A 19,484-nucleotide genomic window follows, 5' to 3' on the forward strand; every position below is an offset into this window, starting at 1 on the left:
TCCTAGTTCTTAATTTCATTAATTCTCTTGTGGAATGTTTGGCTCAGATTTCTTTTCTCACTTTTTCCCCACGGAGCATAGACACAACAAGACACTTCTGAGGACTTTAGAGAAGAAAAGCTGAGTTTACTCCTCACACCCACCTGCAATAATCTCCCGTAGTTTGGGATCTAGGTTTACAGTGCACGGCAGAAACGTCTTCACATCTCGAGCCACAAGAACTGGGGTCCTTGAAGAAAGAAACACTTCAAAATTTCTTTTATCTCCATCAATTTCAAGCAGTGGCTCAACATCTTTAGTTGTTGGAATATTCTTTGATATTCTTCAAATAAGAAATAGTGAAAAAAGTCAGTAGTCTTACTAGAAAGTCAAATGCTGCATAATTTAAAACCTGTTACTTATAAACATATTACACACCTTGCCTTCATTTAAAAATATTTTTAAAAGAAATAAAAATGTAGAATAGTGAAAAAATTACTAAAGTAACGATGAGTGAGGTAAGAACTATACTGCCTTTTAGTCGAGGCAAGGTTGGACTGGGAAACAGGAAGGAGAATAACACATACGCCCGATATGTCACATACTAGTGGTTACCGCTCAGTGATGAAGAGGTAAGGTATTACTGTCCAGACGAGGACAGTGGGCCTCACAAAAGTTTGCCCAAGGTCACACAGCCAGCAAAGACACCGAACAGTCCTGAAGCTCATGATTTTCAATATATGCTTACTACATAAACATATACATGACCAAACACAGTAGAGTAGACTGGGAAAAAATGTACACTTCTACCAAGCAGACACAATGACTACTAATACAGTGTATCACTCAATTAATTTTATTTTTGCACTACTGGGCTTTGAACTCAGAGCCTCTGCACTAACACGTGAGCCATTTCCCAGTCCTTTTTGATTTAGTTATTTTTCAGGTAAGGTCTTCTGCTTCTGCCTGGGTCCAGCCTTGGAAGGAGACCCTTCTACCTCTGCCTCTCAAGCAGTTGGGATTGCAGGCATGAACCACCACACCTGCGTTGTTCTTCTGAGATAGAGTCTTGCTAACTTTTGCTCAGGTTGCCTTTGAACCACGATCCTTCTTTCTGTGCTCCCCAAGAAGCTGGTATTACAGGTGTGAGCCACAGTTGTATCAGTAACTCTTTTATTATGTGTAATTTCTTACATAGTTGAGTTCAAAGAGCTAGAAAACACTTTTGTATCAGCAGAGATTCTTGAATGTAAAATAAGTAATGTTCATTCATTTAAAACGTGGTAAGATGGTGAACTATATAAAATGGCTGTTTCTGCAAGTCAAAACTGTCAAATGCTGACAATTTCCCTTGATTCACCCTATTAGATCCAGGCAATGTGCTGACTTGAGGCTGCAAACAAGAGGACTGGGGTGTGGCTCAAGTGCTAAAGCACTTGCCTGGCAAGCAAGAGGCCCTCAGTACAAACCACAGTATCACAAAAAAAAAGAAAAAACGAGAGCTAAAAGGATGAAAAACACGAAAGAGAAGTTAAAAGACGGCAGGTAGATGTGAAAACTGTTGACAACACAGTCCACCAACAGATGCATGGATAACTGCGTGATGATACATCCACACAGAAATAAAGAGTAAACTACTGATACACACAGTAATGTGCATGAGTCTCATGATAAACCACTGAGGGACAGAATCCAGCGGACAGGGGGTGCTCAGTGCGTTTCTTTTTCATTTATATACAACTGGAAATGCAAACCAATTTATAGATGCGTTAATGTTGCCTGTAACACTGGGGATGTGGAGAACAGGGCCACAAAGACGGAGTGAGTACAAGGAGGAAACTTGTGGAGGCGATATGTATCCTCACACTCCTGATCGGGATGATGATTTTCTGGACACACTTGTGAAACTGCACAAGTTAAATATGGCAGTTACTCTATGTTAGTTATTCCTCAAAAAGCTATTTTGTAGTTGTTGGAGCTGTCTTCAGAACACGTTCCAATTACTCAAGAATATGTGAGCACCATCCTAGAGGACTGGTAAGACTTTCAGAAGGGAAATGAGAATGTTACTTTAATAGTAGTAGCATTACATTACATTGTTTCTTTGGGACCAGCTCATTACTGCTGAGACCCAGTTCTTGGATGGTAGCCAAAAATTAAAAGTCACCTAAGGGGGTTGGGGATTTAGCTCAGTGGAAGAGCGCTTGCCTGGCAAGTGCAAGGCCCTAAGTTCGGTCCCCAGCACCGGGAAAAAAAAAAAGGAAAAGTCACCTAAGGGAAAATCCAGAGAACAAAATTATCAAACAAGAAAAGAAAAGGGTGCTGATGAGAAAACAAGGACTGCAGTTTGTCTTTATGGATTTCAGGAAGTCATCTTACAGACTCACACACATGGACTAAACAGGAAAGTTCTCTGAAATAGGATTAACCACAATAAAGTAAAATGGCATTCACATTGATTATTAAACATATTTAAACTAAGATGGAAAACCTGGAGAATTACTGTGCAGCATCACTTGCACAAGTGGTCAGGCTATATCAGACCTGAAACAGTTAAAAAGGTAGTTCCTCTATTTCAGGAATTTAACATAAGAGAGAGGCTGGAAAGATTTAGATAAAAACACACAGCTGACAAGTCACATGAAACAAATTAACTGAATCTTAATGCCCCCACTGCTTGAGCCTGAATACCAGCAGTGTTCTCAACACCAGGACGGTGCTGCCGCTCACAAGCCAACGTCTGCACTGGCTTCCAGACTGAAGTCTCTATTCCAACCTTCTGAGCTCAGCGCATTGAACTCTTCCACTAAAAGACGTATTTATGTAAATGATCATCTTTGGCAGTGGGCCACCAAAATCATATGGGCCTTTATTTTTCAGATATTTTTCCAAAGGTTAGCATTTAAGGAATTTAAGTAACTTCACTTCTCAATTTAGAGTGAATTTAAATTTCCAGTATTATGAATCATGTGAACTAAAGTTGCCAGCAGTTAAATGGCCCACGGAAAGCACTTTAAAACCTCAGGCTTCTATGAGCTCCCAGTAAGTGTCAAAATGATTTCTTTCTATGCTACCAATTGAGAAGCACTCCTTAATGCTAACATCAATGTAAATTAAAGCATTTTGATTAGAAACCACAGTGGTTTGTAGAAAGTCTGTAGTAATTCTTTAGCAGAAATGACATATGCCATTCATACCACTTCATTCACAAGGAGAATTTAAATCACACAGAAAATGTTCTATTTTAAATTAAAACATAAGAGGATTCTTAAGAGCATAACATATGCAGAAGGCATTATTTATCATACTTTTTCTGAAGTAGCTGCCCAGTAATGCCATTATGTAGCAGGTTAAAATTAAGAAGAATATTCTCCCCCTCCTCAACAGTGCTGATGATCAAACCCAGGCAACCACTAGGCAACCATTCCACCATTGAATTACATACACCTTTAGCCCAAATTTTCTTTAACAACTCTTCATTGCTAATTTTATTACTTTCATACAGTTGTGGGTTTTTTTTTTGGTTGTTTATTTTGTTTTAATTTTGTTTTTGTAATGGTGTTTGAACTCAGGGCATGGTGCTTGGTAGGCAGGCACCCTACCACTTGAGCCATGCCCCCAGCACTTTTTTGCTTTATAAGGGTCTCATGTTTATGTTTCCTTGAAACAAATTTAAGTTCTAGTAGTCTTTCAGATACTTTCCACAACAGTTTGCCCACTTACTAATTGTCCTCTATGCACAGAAAACCTTGTATACAGAAGAGAGTCACTCTGCGCTGTAGCCAAAGGGTCAGAAATAAATGGTAACACAAAATAATTTTTATGCCCTATATTCTCTAGGGAAACACAACCACAGACACTCTTTCCTGTCTTCAACCAGTTAATTCCCAAAAATCCTTTGTACTCTGCAGTTTTCCCCTCCACCTCTTCCAAAAGAATCTTTTTTTTCTTTTTTGGCAGAACTGGAGTTTGAACTCAGGACTTCTCCCTTGCAAAGCAGGCTGAGCCACTCCTCTAGTCCATCTTGCTCTGGTTATTTTGGAGATGTGGTCTCAACAACTATTTTCCCAGGCTGATTTTGAACCTCAATGCCAGTGATCTCAGCCTCCCAAACAGCTAGGATTACAGGCATTAGCCACCAGCACCCAGCAAGAATCTACTCTTTTAGAATAAAATATTTTCCACTCTATCTTCTCAGATGTTGACAAAACCTTGGGCTTGAGAAAGAGTAGCTCAATTCATTTTGACTTAATTTTTGTACATTGTGTGAGACAGGGGTCCAGTTTCATTCTTTTCTTCATGTGGAAATCAACTTGTCCCACCACCATTTGTTGAAGACACTATCCTGGTCCTACTGAATAGACTTGGTACTCTCATGGAAACTCAACTAGCCATAGACATTCGGGTTCATTTCCAGACTTGCAACTCTACTTGATTGGTGGATATGATATCCTTATGCCAGTGCCACACTGTTTTGGTTACTGTAGCTTTGTAATAAATTCTAAAACTGGAAAGTGTGTGCTTCTAATTTTGCTCTTCTCTCTCAGGAATGTTTTGGTTACTTGAGGTATACCTTAAAATTTCACATGAATTTGAAGATCAGCTTTCCCTATTTTTTTAAAGCTATTGGGATTGTGATGGTGTTTCCCCTGACTCTGTAGATTATTTTGGGTAATACTGACATTGTAATATTTAGATTTTCCAATCTCCTCAGGAAAACTTACTAAATTTATTCCTAGGTATTATATTGTTAAATGTGACTGTAAACAGAATCGTCTTAATTTTCTTTCAGATTATCCATAGCAGTGAATAGAAACAACACTGATTTTTTTTTTTTTTGTGCTGAATTTATCCTGCAAACTTTGTGAACTTACTAGTTCTAGTAGCTTTCTGGTACGTTCTTTGAAATTTTCTATAAGTAGGATCATGTCATTTGTGATTAGAAAAATTTACTGATTCTTATCCAATTTCCTGTCTACTTGCTCTAGCTAGAACTTGAGTACAATACTGCATAGCAGTGGGGAAGAAAGAGCTCAGGCTGCTATAACATTATACCTACACTGGGTGGCTTAAATAGGACATGTTGCTTTCTCAAGTCTAGAGATCCAGGAAATCTGAGATGTACCAGATGGTCAAGTATGGGGCACAAGCTTTTTTGGTCTGCAGAGAACTAAGTCTTTCTTCTTGCTGTGTCTTCATATAGCAGAGCCACTCTGATCTCTTCTTGGAAGAGCACTAATCCCATCAGGAGAAGTCTACCTAATGACCTTATCTAAACCTAATTGCTTTCCAAACTTCCAACTCCAAATACATTAGGACTAGGGCTTTAACATATATATATTATGGTGGAACAAAAATACTCAGTTCATTGCAAGAGGCATTCTGGTCTAATTTCCATCTCCAAGGGTAAGTTACCAGTCTCTCATCATTGAGGTTAGCTGTGGGTTTTACATAAGTGACTTTCATTATACTTAAGTCCCCTTCTCTTCCTAGTTTTCTGAATATTTTATCAACATCAGTTGAATATGCTCATATAACCCTTTTTACTTCTGTAAAGTTGATAGTAATGTCCTTTTTTTTCTGTTTTTCTTTATCAGTCTAGTGAAAAGTTTGTCAACATTTTTCCTTCACATTTCTCTTTTGTGGTACTGGGGATGTATTCAGGGCCCTGTGCTGCTAGGTAGGGGCTCTTCCACTTGAGCCATGCCCCAGCTCTTTAAAACAGATTTTTACAATGTCTTTTAATGCACTGTAAGTTCCACCACATACAAGCACTAAGGATTGTTTTTACTACCTATTTCATTGATCACATCTACTACTGTCTTATTTTCAATGTACCTCGATTACTTCAGATGTTGTAATTTAATTTGAGAGTTAAGTTGTCCATGTTGAAAGTGTTGGAAATTTCAGAAATACACATTGTACTTTGTGAGTTTAGCTTCTGACCCAAAAGTCTACTTTCCCCCTGTTCCTATCTCACTAGCAAGTAGTCTAGGGCAAGACAACCAGCCAGAACCTTGGGGCCACATCCATAAAATGAAGACATCACAATTTACTCCATCTACTCACAGGGTCAAGTAAACATTTTTGGACAACTATAAAGTACTACAAAATGATAACTACAGGTAGAAAAGTGAAGCTAACCACCAAAATAAGGATCTCAGCTTCATCCCTATAACCAAAAGCTTTTAAATAAAACAGCTTAAAATGAAGTAGGCAGGTAAACAAATGAAGACTATATTACTCAATTATGTTACTAACTTACTCTAGTAAGGAAAAACATGAGTTATTTCGTAGTGTTGAGACAAGCTACAGTCACTAATTCAAAAAAAAGGCTCTGTACCCAACAAGAGTGCTTTCTTCTGATAGAATCAACAATATGAAAATACATTACATCTGTGTAGGTAGAAGACATAATGATACGTACTGAAAGGTGCTGAATAATGGGGGTGGAGAGAAAAGGATAAGGAAGAGTAACAGAAGGGGATGGATACATCAAGAAACCCCTTTGAACAATGACTTAGGAATTAATAATGAAAGACAGGACTGTAAAATAAGCAATGTGGTAGGGTATTTATGGAGGGGGAGGGTGAATACAGGAGATGAAGGTGAGGGAATATGGTTGATGACTTCATATATATATATATATATACATATATATACATATATGTATATATATATATATGAAACAATGATGAAGCCTCTTGCAATTGCTTTAAATGGGGTGAGGAGGGGGGCTGGAGGTGGTGAGGGCAATCTAACTAATATACAGTGTAAGCCTATTTGGAATTGTTATAATGAATGCCCCTTGTACAATGAATATACCTTAATAAAAATGAAAAAAAAAGAGTGCTTTCTTTGATAGAACGCTTTGAATAAGAATTCCATACAAAAAGGTTATATATACTTTAACACAGAAAGCAAGGAAGGAATATTTTGTTCCATGGAACAAATATTCACTTAGTTCATCTAGATGATTTACCCTTCCAACCAACGACTTCCTGTGTATTGATATAAACACTGCAGCCAGTCAGCATATGCCAATTGTCTTACAGCTTTAACATTTCCTACGCAAAGCAGCTCCCATGTGATATAGAGTGCAGAGTGGCTGTACTACTGTCTGCTCTTTTATGTTTTCACCGATCATTTCATCACCTCTCAAAGGCCAGTGCCATTTCCAGTCCTTCAAGGCAGGTCACCTAAGTGAAGGTGCCAGCTCTGAGAGAGTCACAGCACCTGTTCTACATCCTGCTTACTTAAAGATACCACCAAATGTTTTTCCCAGCTCTTCTCCTCCAACATGACAACTAACTGATTGGAGAGACCAGTTCAGTCTCAGCCACAACTGTCCAACACATGAATGACTGCACGTGTGTACAGTCCCATCCTCCTAAACCCTACGCTTGAGACTTAAACTTTTATGGTAGCTATCTCAACATTAAATCTAGGGGTAAGAAGAGTAGTAATGACTTTTCCAACATATAACCTGTATAAAATTGTGGGTTTTCTTGGCTCATCTAATTGCCGAACTAAAACCTCATCCCAAAACTCCAGCAGACTAGGAAAAAACACTTGAAAAATCCACCATGTTCAAGTACCTGATTGCCCTTGCTGATCCTCATCAGACAGCTTATTCAATCACCTCTGCTCCCCTTGACATCTGGCTTCAGTTCTGAGCCTGGACTTTCATGCTGGACTTGTTCATTTTATTATTCTTTTCAAAGAAACAATATTTGGTTTCATTGTTTCTCTCTACTATTATTCTAGTCTCCATCTTATTTGTCTCTAGGCTTTATTATTGCCGTCCTCCTGCTAGTTTTCAGTTTAATTCGCTCTTCTTTTTCTAGTTCCTCAAGATACAAAGTTAGGCTATTAATTTAAGATCTTTTTTATTATAGGCATTTACAACTATAGGTCCCTCTGCACAATGCCCTTGCTGCTTCTCCTAAGTTTTAATCATCTCCAAGATTCTGATGAAAATGCTTTGTTTTGGGAAGTGTTCCAGGAGTCACCTTTGATAACATGGCAGAAAGAGCGTTAGTCTACAGCTAAAGTAATGAAAGTAAGAAAGTAATAAAAGCTGACACTGTCCACGCAGACTGCACCAAAAGCGCACTGCTCAGTGGAGTAAGGAACTTGTTGGAAAAGGAAGCAAAGAGCACCCGTGAGCAGGCAGTGGTCAGTACCTACTCTCAAGAAAGTCATGCAAACTGTGTCAGGTTCTCTCTAGTACTCACTGCTGTAAGCCCACAAGAGGAAGTCAGCATCAACAGGCATGCTATTCATATCTACACTAGGAAACACAGCACCTGTGTACTATGCACACTGGATATATAGTCATGACAAACCAGCAGTATTTTGTCTGTTTCTGATTTTGAAAAGGATATTTGCAAGTATATAATATGTTTCGCTGACATGCTTATGGATGATCCAATTAGAGTTAAGTAATGCAAACCACAAAGTCCTTGCCTACATTGCAGAAATCATCTACAGAGCTAACGTCATGCTTTACTTACTGGGAAAGCTTAATCTGCATTTTAACCATTCTTTTCCACTAAGGGTGCATATTTACTAGAAAATCTATTTGGCCAAAATGTCAAGGCCCAGGATCACTTCATTTATATATAATATGTGTATGAGTATATATACATAAATGAAGGAAACAAGCAGCCATGTTAAAAAAAAAAAGTTTCACATGCAAACTTAGCAGAATGTCATCATATACTCAAGCTGTCTCTTTGCTCTTCGGCTCCAGCGAGGCCCAGCAGACTCATGGGAGCACGGTACCTGGAGCAGGGGCACTGCTCTGTCACCCACACCTTGGGCAGCCCTGGTCTAAGTGACGCTTGCTCTTCCAGATAAGAAGTCAATGCTGCTTGTGCTTTCCTCATCATGTTTCAGCTGTTCTTGCTTCTTGTTATGTGCACGAATAGAAATACGGTCAGAAGTGACCAGAAATAATAGGAGGAAAAAATTTCTGACCACAAAAATCCCAGTCTATATGTTTAAAAAAGCACTTAATTCTTTTGCCATAGAAACATTCATACTCCAAAAGAAAGGAGTCCTAGTGAATATACAGTGATAATTCAATTTTCCAGTGTGTTCAACTGACCAGGAACCTTAGTACAACCAATGCCTACAGGAAGAGTCTCCCTTTGAAACTATTACATAAACTTACTACATAGTTATACATTAGATGCTATCCACTAAATATAGTTTTGATAAAAGTGATTTCTAGGAATACAATTCCTAGATGAACTGAAACTTGGCTATGCTCTCTGAACAAAAAACCCTACAGTGTTCTTTTTTGTTTTGGGAAGTGTTGGGGATCAGACCCAGGGCTTTGTGCATGTTAAACAGGCATTCTATCATTGAGCTGCATCCCCAGCCCTAGAACACAGTATTTATTTCCTTTTATGGCTTCCTTAAATCTAGACTTAATGATCTCAGAAAATTTAGAATACAGCTATAATGTCTGATTATTAATTTTTTAGAACAGAGGCTGAGTACCTGTAAGCTGTGGGTGATTTAGCACGTCTTTAATCTCTCTAGATTCCAGTTCCTTTTTCAAAAGGGCCGAAGTTAATTTCTAAGTTTGGCTCTTAGATGCGTCCCATGCCTCATCATGCAGATAGATACTGTCCTCTCACAGCAAGAAAGGAAAGCCCTCGCCTGCACCGAGATCAACTTTGGTTCAGTGTAAAAATAAGACACTGGAAGTATAAGTGCACTTTGGCTTTAAGATTGCAATGTTGGAACTCAGGGATAAGAAAGGAGCAACAAGCATGGAGAGTAAATATGAGTGCTTCAAGCGCATGTGCTTAGGCTCAAGTACAATAGTGATGAGGTGCTCACTTATAGCTATGCTTCTGAGTAACATACATTTGGGCTCTGAATCCCTTTTATTATATAAACTCAAATGGGGAAAATGCATTTAAAGGTTATATAGAATCCAGAGAGTAGTTTACCCCTCTATCCCAGTATCTTATGAGGTGTTGTTTCAATTTTTAAAATGAGGAAATTGGATCTCAGATAGGTTAAGCAACTGGTCTCACTTCCCCACAAACATAAATGGCAAAGTCCCAGCAACAAGCCTGAGGAAGCTCCACAGATGCAACTTGGAGATCTTAAGTCTCTCTCTCTGTCTCCTAGGGTTATTCAGGGTACTAAATGAGATGACCTAGGCAAAGTGCTTGCTTAATCCAATGTGTGGCACCATCCTGAGTGAGGCTAGTACTTTTATTAACGTAGCCAGCACAAAGCAGCCTCTACATATTTCAATGGAAAAAAGCTGGGTATGGTGGCTCACACCTGTCGTCCCAGTAATGGCGAGAAGCTTAAACAGGAGGATTGCAGTTCAGGCTGACCTGGGCAAAAAATGAGACCCTATCTCCAAAAAACCCAGAGCAAAAAGCACCACAGTCATTGCACATGCTGAGAGCATCTGCCTCTCAAGCATGAAGCCCTGAGTTCAAACCCTAGTACTACCCTCAAAAAATGAATAAAGTGAGTCAGACACAAGAAACTATCACACTAGGACAAATATACAGAGATTTCAGTTCTATAAATTCTGCCAATGTTTAGAATAACTCTATGATTTCTGTCAGTTGCTCTTAGTCTCTCTCAGACTCTCTTCATCACATAGTGGCACCATGTGCCATTTTCTCATTTATTTCCTCTTTACTGTGAGGTGAATAGTTGCCAACACTATTCTCTGTACTTTTCATTTATCTTCATTTTCCCACTCAGGTTCACTCCTTCCCCTTCCCAGCATGAGATTCTCAAAATATGCTTCCCAAGATCTAGATCAAAGGGCTCCCTACCTCAGGCCAAGTGTGTGCAACAAATTAATAGGCCCTAGAGCATTAGGGAAGTGGGTACAAGTTGTTCGTACCCAACACTGGGTCTCCATTTCACCCAGGACAAAAGTAAAAGTCCTTACAATGGTCCTCCAAAAGTGGTCCAGGAAACCCACCCCAATAACCAACCTGACCTCACTTCCCTTCCCTTCCCTTGCTGCATCCCCTCTCACTAAATCACCAGATCTCTTGCTTGCTGGGGTACAACAGTTTCCCAACATAGATTCCAGGGGCTCTCCTGCCTTAGGACCTTTGTTCAAATCATTCCCTCGCTTGGAAAGACTTTCCTTGAATTTGGCTTGCCAATTCTTTAACCGCCTTCAAGCCTTTGTTCAATATTTAATGCAGAACCTCTACTATTCTGCATCTCCCCAACTCTATTTTTCACTCTTTCCACAGGACTCGCTGCCTTTAAACATGCTAATTATGTGTTTTGTATATATTGTTTATTGCCCATCACTCGCTGGTGGAATATAGGTTCCCTGGTGCAAGGATCTTAGCCAGTTTGTTCATGGATATTGCCTGGAACAGTGCTGTTCAAAATAAGTGCTCAAAAAGTATTTTCTGAATAAATGCATGGATTTTAAGCTTTCTCCTATTAATTTATCTCACATCTTTGGATATCTGGTAGCAAGAACAAAAAAAATTAGTAGCAAAATATGAAATATACACATATTCAAAAATAAACATGTCTAGTTTAATCTCATTCCTCTTTTTTTCCTGCAAACAAAAGGGTATGATTTTCAAGTGCATCAAAATAAACTTTAAAAAATTCTGCCCTTCTCCTTTATTCACATTACGTTTTGTTTTGGTTTGGTTTTTGGTGTACAGGGTTTTGAATTCAGGGCCTCACCCTTGCTAGACAGGTGCTCTACCAAACCATATCTTTAGGAATCTAGACTGTCCAATTGATTTCCATCAAGACAATGAATATAAATAATGTAAAACCAGAAAGGCTCATTTATCTGTCAACATACTTCCTGGTTATAGGTATGGTTTTCCATATTTGACAGGCTAGATATGCACAATAAACTCAGAAAATATACTTATTTATTTCTATCTAGATAAGGTGTGATTTCTACTATAGTTACACAATCTTTATCTAAATACAAACCTGCTTAGTTTCCTCTCCCACATGGAGCATTATCTTGTGATTCTACAAAGAACTAGATCAGGCTATGTCTTTAAAAACATAAAGGTACTGTTAAAATATTTAACCTCTGTATTCAGGACAAGGGTGTTTTGGAAACAAAGGTGGAAACAATTATATACAAGATAGTAATCTGATCAATTTTGAATAATGGCAAAATCAATTCCTACAAAAAGTCCTACAATACCAAAATACAGAATTTCATTAAGATTCTAAGTGATACATAAAAACACCCTAACAGCCTACATGAAATGTTTGGAATAAATATTTCCAAAATCTCAAAATTTAAATTAAGACAAAATTACCAGTACAAAGGATATAGTCTTGGACCTGGGATGAGGTTCAAGTGATAGGGCACTCGCTTAGCAAGCACAAGGCCCTGAATTCAAAGCACAGTATCACCAAAGGATGTACTTTGTACCACAAACAGATGAGACAACTTCACTAATTAATCTAAGTTAATTAATGTCCAGTTCTCATGGCATTAAAATTCATAACTGAAGTCCAGTGCAAAGGAAACAAGCCGTGAATAATGCACTCCAAATGATGAACGCTGGGACTGAAATGAAGGAAAGATGAGGAGGTTAGTAACAACATAGGGAGGCAAGAGATGACTGGAAGCAATCCAACTGAGCTGATGGAACCTGGATGGATAGCAGGAAGATCATATCATATCCACTCATAAGGAATTACTGAATAATTTAAAGAAATCAGAAAGGTCTATAGAACTCAGAAATTAGATGTCCACCATAACTATTCAACAAACAGCTATTTCAATGAAACTGAAATTAAAACTAGCATTGATTTTTGTAGTAAATGTAACAGTTAAGTTGGGATAAATGGAAAAAAAGAAGCATTTCCTGCCCCATGCAGGAAACAGGAGCATAGACTCCTACGCTCCCATTCTTAAGTTCCCTCAAAACATGCTCAACTGTCTTTTTTAATCAAGAGTATCAAAAATAAGGTATGCTGTGTTTTATACAAAATTATTCTGACCATATCATCATGAGTAAAAGACTGCCTGACCAGTGTCAAAATGGAAATTTAGAATATTGTCTTCATGAAAACTACTTAAATCGATCATTTAAAAACCTCTATCAAAGCTTAAAAATGCTTTAAATACCAGAAATAAACTTTTATACTAAAATATTTCAATGACTATCTAAAATGCTGTAATAAAAACTAGATAGAACATCTTTATCTACAGTTTTTATTTTACTCTCTTTCTTCTTATACAATGTATGTTAACAAAAAAAACTCAAATGATCGAGACAAAAGCTTTTAGCTCAACATATAATTTCAAGAAAATTGCAATAATTGTACCAATTAAAATACTCTTGAATGAACAGTATGTCATCTTAATGTTCCAATGGTTTACAGAGGGATCTACTTAATTAGCTGAAATTGCTTTCCAGTGTTAGTATCAAATGTCATTTGTTAAAAGTTGAACAATTTAGAAAATAATTTACAAAGCAATTTTACCAAACACCAAGAACCAACATTTTCTTTTTCAGCTGAATAAAGCAAGCAGATGTCATCAAATTGCTACAGAAATAAATGAGGTTTTACATGGATTAAAAATAAATTTTAGTACTAACATTAAAAAATTTCTGATTGTTTTTATGAAATCAGATTTCTTTAATAAAGTAAATGAATATCAATTAAACACTGCTGCTTTTTGATGGCTGTAAATAAAACTTTTTATTATTCAAATGACAAGCATCAAAGGACTAACTCTATGGCAAACTAGAAATAGTTATCTAAATTATTCTAACGTCCCCCAATACAAGATTTTTCAATATGTTTATCAAATGGTCTTCCTATACTCTCTCATTCCAAATCATCTTTTTAATTATTTTAAGTCAAATCCTTATAAATTCTCAAATGGCTTTCTATACTGTCTTATTCTCTTCACTGGCCTAGTTACAAATATTCTTTGGAACTATTTGTAGGCCTGTAAGACCTACTTATTACTCCAAAAAGAAAAGCATCTCAAAGTCACCCTGAATCCAACTTGCTCTCGGATGACAATCTGTCAGAGGCTGAAACCTAAAGTAGTAGGTTGGTTTATTCACAAAACAAACTTGACATCACTTCATTATGTCGCCAATTGAAACAATAAAATACTCCCTTATAAGAATTCATTCCAAGTTATTTTTGTTATATTATTAAAAATATTAACCTCCCCTCAACATTTCATAAACATTCTTTTTATAAGCAGGGTATAATAATTTACTATTATCTTTAACATATATGTTAAGCATTTCCTTTTGTCCATGAAACATATTTCAATTCATATACAAACATAAATTTTTGATATTCTCCTATGAGGTTCAAAATGCTGGAAATGAGGATGAAATCCTGGCTACTAGGATGTGAGCTGCTCCACTCTGTAACACATTCCCCACTATGATGGGCTGAAACCATGAGCCAAATAAATCTTACCTCCCTTAAGTTGTTTTGTCACAGTGATGAAAGTCTCATTATCACAGAAAATAGGTACCAGAGTAGTAGGGTCATTACTGTGACAATTCCTGTGGATGGGGTCAGAGCTTTCGGAACTGATTTGCAGAAAAAACTTGGAGATATTTGGAGATGCAGGATAGGGAAGCTCTAGATGCTGTGAGTAGACCTTAATGGGTAACTCTGGTGGAAGCCTAGAACACCAGAATGCTGGTAAGAGTAAGCACAGCAAAGACTATGATCATGAGGTTTCAGAAAGAAACAAAGACTATTGGAAATGTACTAGAGGCCATGGATACTACATTTTGGAAAAGAACTTGTCTACATTCTGTGTATGCCCTAAGATGTGGGGTAAGACTGAGTTTAAAAGTGAAGGACTAACAACCTAGTGGAGGACATGTGACGGCAGGCCAGCATTCAATCTGTGACATGGGTATCACTGGCTGCTTCCCACCAGGCTTACACAGTGACAGCTGGGAACAAAAATCAGACCTGAAGGATGTGAAGAATTTACAGTTTGCTTAGAAAAGAAGTGCATATAAAGGTGGAGCTACACCATCTCTAGCAATAAAGGAAATGCAAATTAAAACCACACTAAGATTCCACCTCACCCCTGTTAGAATAGCCATCACAACACCACTAACAACAGGTGTTGGTGAGGATGTGGGGAAAAAGGAACCCTCTTACACTGTTGGTGGGAATGTAAACTAGTACAACCACTCTGGAAAAAAATATGGAGGCTACTCAAAAAGCTAAACATTGATCTACCATATGATCCAGCAATACCACTCTTGGGGATACACCCAAAAGACTGGGACACAGGTTACTCCAGAGGCACCTGCACACCCATGTTTATTGCGGCACTATTCACAATAGCCAAGTTATGGAAACAGCCAAGATGCCCCACCACTGACGAATGGATTAAGAAAATGTGGTATCTATACACAATGGAAGTTTATGCAGCCATGAAGAAGAACAAAATGTTATCATTCGCTGGTAAATGGATGGAATTGGAGAACATCATTCTGAGTGAGGTTAGCTGGCCCAAAAGACCAAAAATCATATGTTCTCCCTCAAATGTGGACATTAGATCAAGGGCAAACACAACAAGGGGATTGGACTTTGAGCACATGATAAAAGTGAGAGCACACAAGGGAGGGGTGAGGATAGGTAAGACACCTAAAAAATTAGCTAGCATTTGTTGCCCTTAACACAGAGAAACTAAAGCACATACCTTAAAAGCAACTGAGGCCAATAGGAAAAGGGGACCAGGAACTAGAGAAAAGGTTAGATAACCTAGAGGGTTATTTGTTTTCATTTGTTTTTCCCTTTTCATTAACTTCTTGCTTTCCATCTCCGCTCACCCTTCCATTCTAAATATTACCATTGTTATTATTACAAGCTAGAAAATACTTAATTGCACACAGTACAGGAACAGTAACACCAAGGACAATGACAGGAAGACAGAAAAAACAAGGAAACCAGTTTCCCCACAGCAAAAAATTAGTACAGGAACCAGAGGGGAATGAAGAGAACAGAAACTCAGATCCAGACTCCAACAAAATGAAGATAAACTATGCCAAAGGACCCAATGAAGCCCACAAGAATAATTTAAAAGAAGACATACTACAAGTACTCAATGAGAATTTTATAGAGATGATACTGGATAGGGTCAACCAAAATGTACAGGAGACACTCAAGAAATTCCAAGACAATAAAAATAGAGAATTTGAAAAAGCAAAAGAAGAAATAAAGGAAACCATAGAAGCACTGTATAAACACCAAAGTGAAAGAGAGAACACAATGAATAAATGGATAAATGAACTCAGGACAAAAATAGACAACAATAAAGAAGAAAACTGCCAGGATATGGAAAACCTCAGAAAAAAGAACGAAACAGAACTGCAAAACAAAACGGAAGGCCAATCCAGCAGAATAGAACAAACAGAAGACAGAATCTCAGAACTTGAAGATGAAATGGTAATTAAAGGAAAAACTGAAGAACTACTAATTAAACAACTCAAGACCTGTGAAAAGAAAATGCAAGAACTCACTGACTCCATCAAAAGACCAAACTTGAGAATCATGGGCATCGAAGAAGGAGAAGAGGTGCAAGCGAAGGGAATGCGTAATATATTCAACAAAATAATAACGGAAAATTTCCCAAATCTAGAGAAAGATATTCCCATACAAATGCAAGAGGCCTCCAGGACACCAAACAGACCAGATCAAAATAGAACTACTCCACGACATATCATCATTAAAACAACAAGTTCAGAAACTAAGGAAAGAATATTGAAGGCTGCAAGAGAGAAAAAACAAGTAACATACAAAGGTAAACCCATCAAAATCACAGCAGACTTCTCAACAGAAACATTAAAAGCAAGAAGAGCGTGGGGTGAGATCTTCCGGGCACTGAATGAAAATAACTTCAACCCCAGGATACTCTACCCAGCAAAGCTATCATTCAAAATAGATGGAGCAATAAAAGTCTTCCATGATAAGCAGAAACTAAAACAATATGTGACCACAAAGCCACCATTACAAAAGATTCTGCAAGGGATCCTGCACACAGAAAGTGACACCCAACTTAACCATGAAAAGGCAGGCAGCACCAAACCACAGGATAAGAAAAAGCAAGACAGTAGAGAGTAACATCAAGTTAGGTACACACAATCAAACCTTCAAACAACTAAGATAACTAAATGGCAGGAATCACCACATACCTATCAGTACTAACACTTAATGTTAATGGACTTAATTCACCCATCAAAAGACACCGTTTGACAAAATGGATTAAAAAAGAAGATCCAACAATTTGTTGCTTACAGGAGACTCATCTCACTGACAGAAATAAGCATATGCTTAGGATGAAAGGCTGGAAGATTTACCAAGCCAATGGCCCCCGAAAACAAGCAGGAGTAGCAATACTTATCTCTGACAAAGTAGACTTCAAACCTACATTGATCAAACGAGATAAAGAAGGACATTCCATACTAATAAAAGGGGAAATAGACCAAAAGGAAATAATAATCATCAATCTGTACGCACCCAATGTCAACGCACCCAATTTCATCAAACATACCCTGAAAGACCTAAAAGCATATATAAACGCCAACACAGTGGTTGTGGGAGACTTTAACACTCCATTATCATCAATAGATAGGTCATCCAAACAAAAACTCAATAAAGAAATCCAAGATCTAAAATATGCAATAGATCAAGTGGACCTAGTAGATGTCTACAGAACATTTCATCCAACCTCTACACAATATACATTCTTCTCAGCAGCCCATGGAACCTTCTCCAAAATAGATCATATCCTAGGGCACAAAGCAAGCCTCAGCAAATATAAGAAAATAGAAATAATACCATGCATACTATCTGACCACAATGCAGTAAAAGTAGAACTCAACAACAAAAGTAAAGACAAAAAACATGCAAACAGCTGGAAACTAAATAACTCATTACTTAATGAAGAATGGATCATCGATGCAATAAAAGAGGAAATTAAAAAGTTCCTAGAAGTCAATGAAAATGAAAACACAACCTACCGGAACCTATGGGACACAGCTAAGGCAGTCTTGAGAGGAAAGTTTATAGCCATGAGTGCATATATTAAAAAGATTGAAAGATCCCAAATCAATGACCTAATGATACATCTCAAACTCCTAGAAAAACAAGAACAAGCCAATCCCAAAACAAATAGAAGGAGAGAAATAATAAAAATAAGAGCTGAAATCAACGAAATAGAAACCAAAAAAACCATACAAAGAATTAATGAAACAAAAAGTTGGTTCTTTGAAAAACTAAACAAGATCGATAGACCCCTGGCAAACCTGACTAAAATGAGGAGAGAAAAAACCCAAATTAGTAGAATCAGGAATGCAAAAGGGGAGATAACAACAAACACCATGGAAGTCCAGGAAATCATCAGAGACTACTTTGAGAACCTATATTCAAATAAATTTGAAAATCTAAAAGAAATGGACAGATTTCTAGATACATATGATCATCCAAAACTGAACCAAGAGGAAATTAATCACCTGAATAGACCTATAACACAAAATGAAATTGAAGCAGCAATCAAGAGTCTCCCCAAAAAGAAAAGTCCAGGACCTGATGGATTCTCTGCTGAATTCTATCAGACCTTTAAAGAAGAACTGATACCAACCCTCCTTAAACTGTTCCATGAAATAGAAAGGGAAGGAAAACTGCCAAACACATTTTATGAAGCCACTATTACACTTATCCCAAAACCAGGCAAAGACACCTCCAAAAAGGAGAACTATAGGCCAATCTCCTTAATGAACATTGATGCAAAAATCCTCAACAAAATAATGGCAAATCGAATTCAGCAACACATCAAAAAGATTATTCACCACGACCAGGTAGGCTTCATCCCAGGGATGCAGGGGTGGTTCAACATACGAAAATCAATAAACGTAATAAACCACATTAACAGAAGCAAAGACAAAAACCACTTGATCATCTCAATAGATGCAGAAAAAGCCTTTGATAAGATCCAACATCATTTCATGATAAAAGCTCTAAGAAAACTAGGAATAGAAGGAAAGTTCCTCAACATTATAAAAGCTATATATGACAAACCTACAGCCAGCATTATACTTAACGGAGAAAAATTAAAACCATTCCCTCTAAAATCAGGAACCAGACAAGGATGCCCACTATCTCCACTCCTATTCAACATAGTACTGGAATTCCTAGCCAGAGCAATTAGGCAAGAAGAAGGAATAAAAGGAATACAAATAGGTAAAGAAACTGTCAAAATATCCCTATTTGCAGACGACATGATCCTATACCTTAAAGACCCAAAAAACTCTACTCAGAAGCTTCTAGACATCATCAATAGCTATAGCAAGGTAGCAGGATATAAAATCAACATAGAAAAATCATTAGCATTTCTATACACTAACAATGAGCAAACGGAAAAAGAATGTATAAAAACAATTCCATTTACAATAGCCTCAAAAAAAATCAAATACCTAGGTGTAAACCTAACAAAAGATGTG

At 37.5% G+C, this 19,484-nt stretch overlaps 1 protein-coding gene across 12 annotated transcripts in view; it reads right to left on the reverse strand.

Moving 5' to 3' along the window:
- The window catches only part of LOC109674848 (kinase D-interacting substrate of 220 kDa-like), a 91,819-nt gene that overhangs the window by 24,981 nt on the left and 47,354 nt on the right, over positions 1–19,484 (reverse strand). For all 12 annotated transcript variants that reach the window (XM_074049127.1, XM_074049125.1, XM_074049126.1 and 9 more), the window contains one exon: positions 144–322. In XM_074049127.1, the coding sequence (XP_073905228.1) occupies positions 144–322 (179 nt within the window). The remainder of the gene's footprint in view (positions 1–143; positions 323–19,484) is intronic.

This window comes from Castor canadensis, chromosome 12 (genome assembly GCF_047511655.1).
Source record: "Castor canadensis chromosome 12, mCasCan1.hap1v2, whole genome shotgun sequence".
NCBI classification, from domain to species: Eukaryota; Metazoa; Chordata; class Mammalia; order Rodentia; family Castoridae; genus Castor; species Castor canadensis.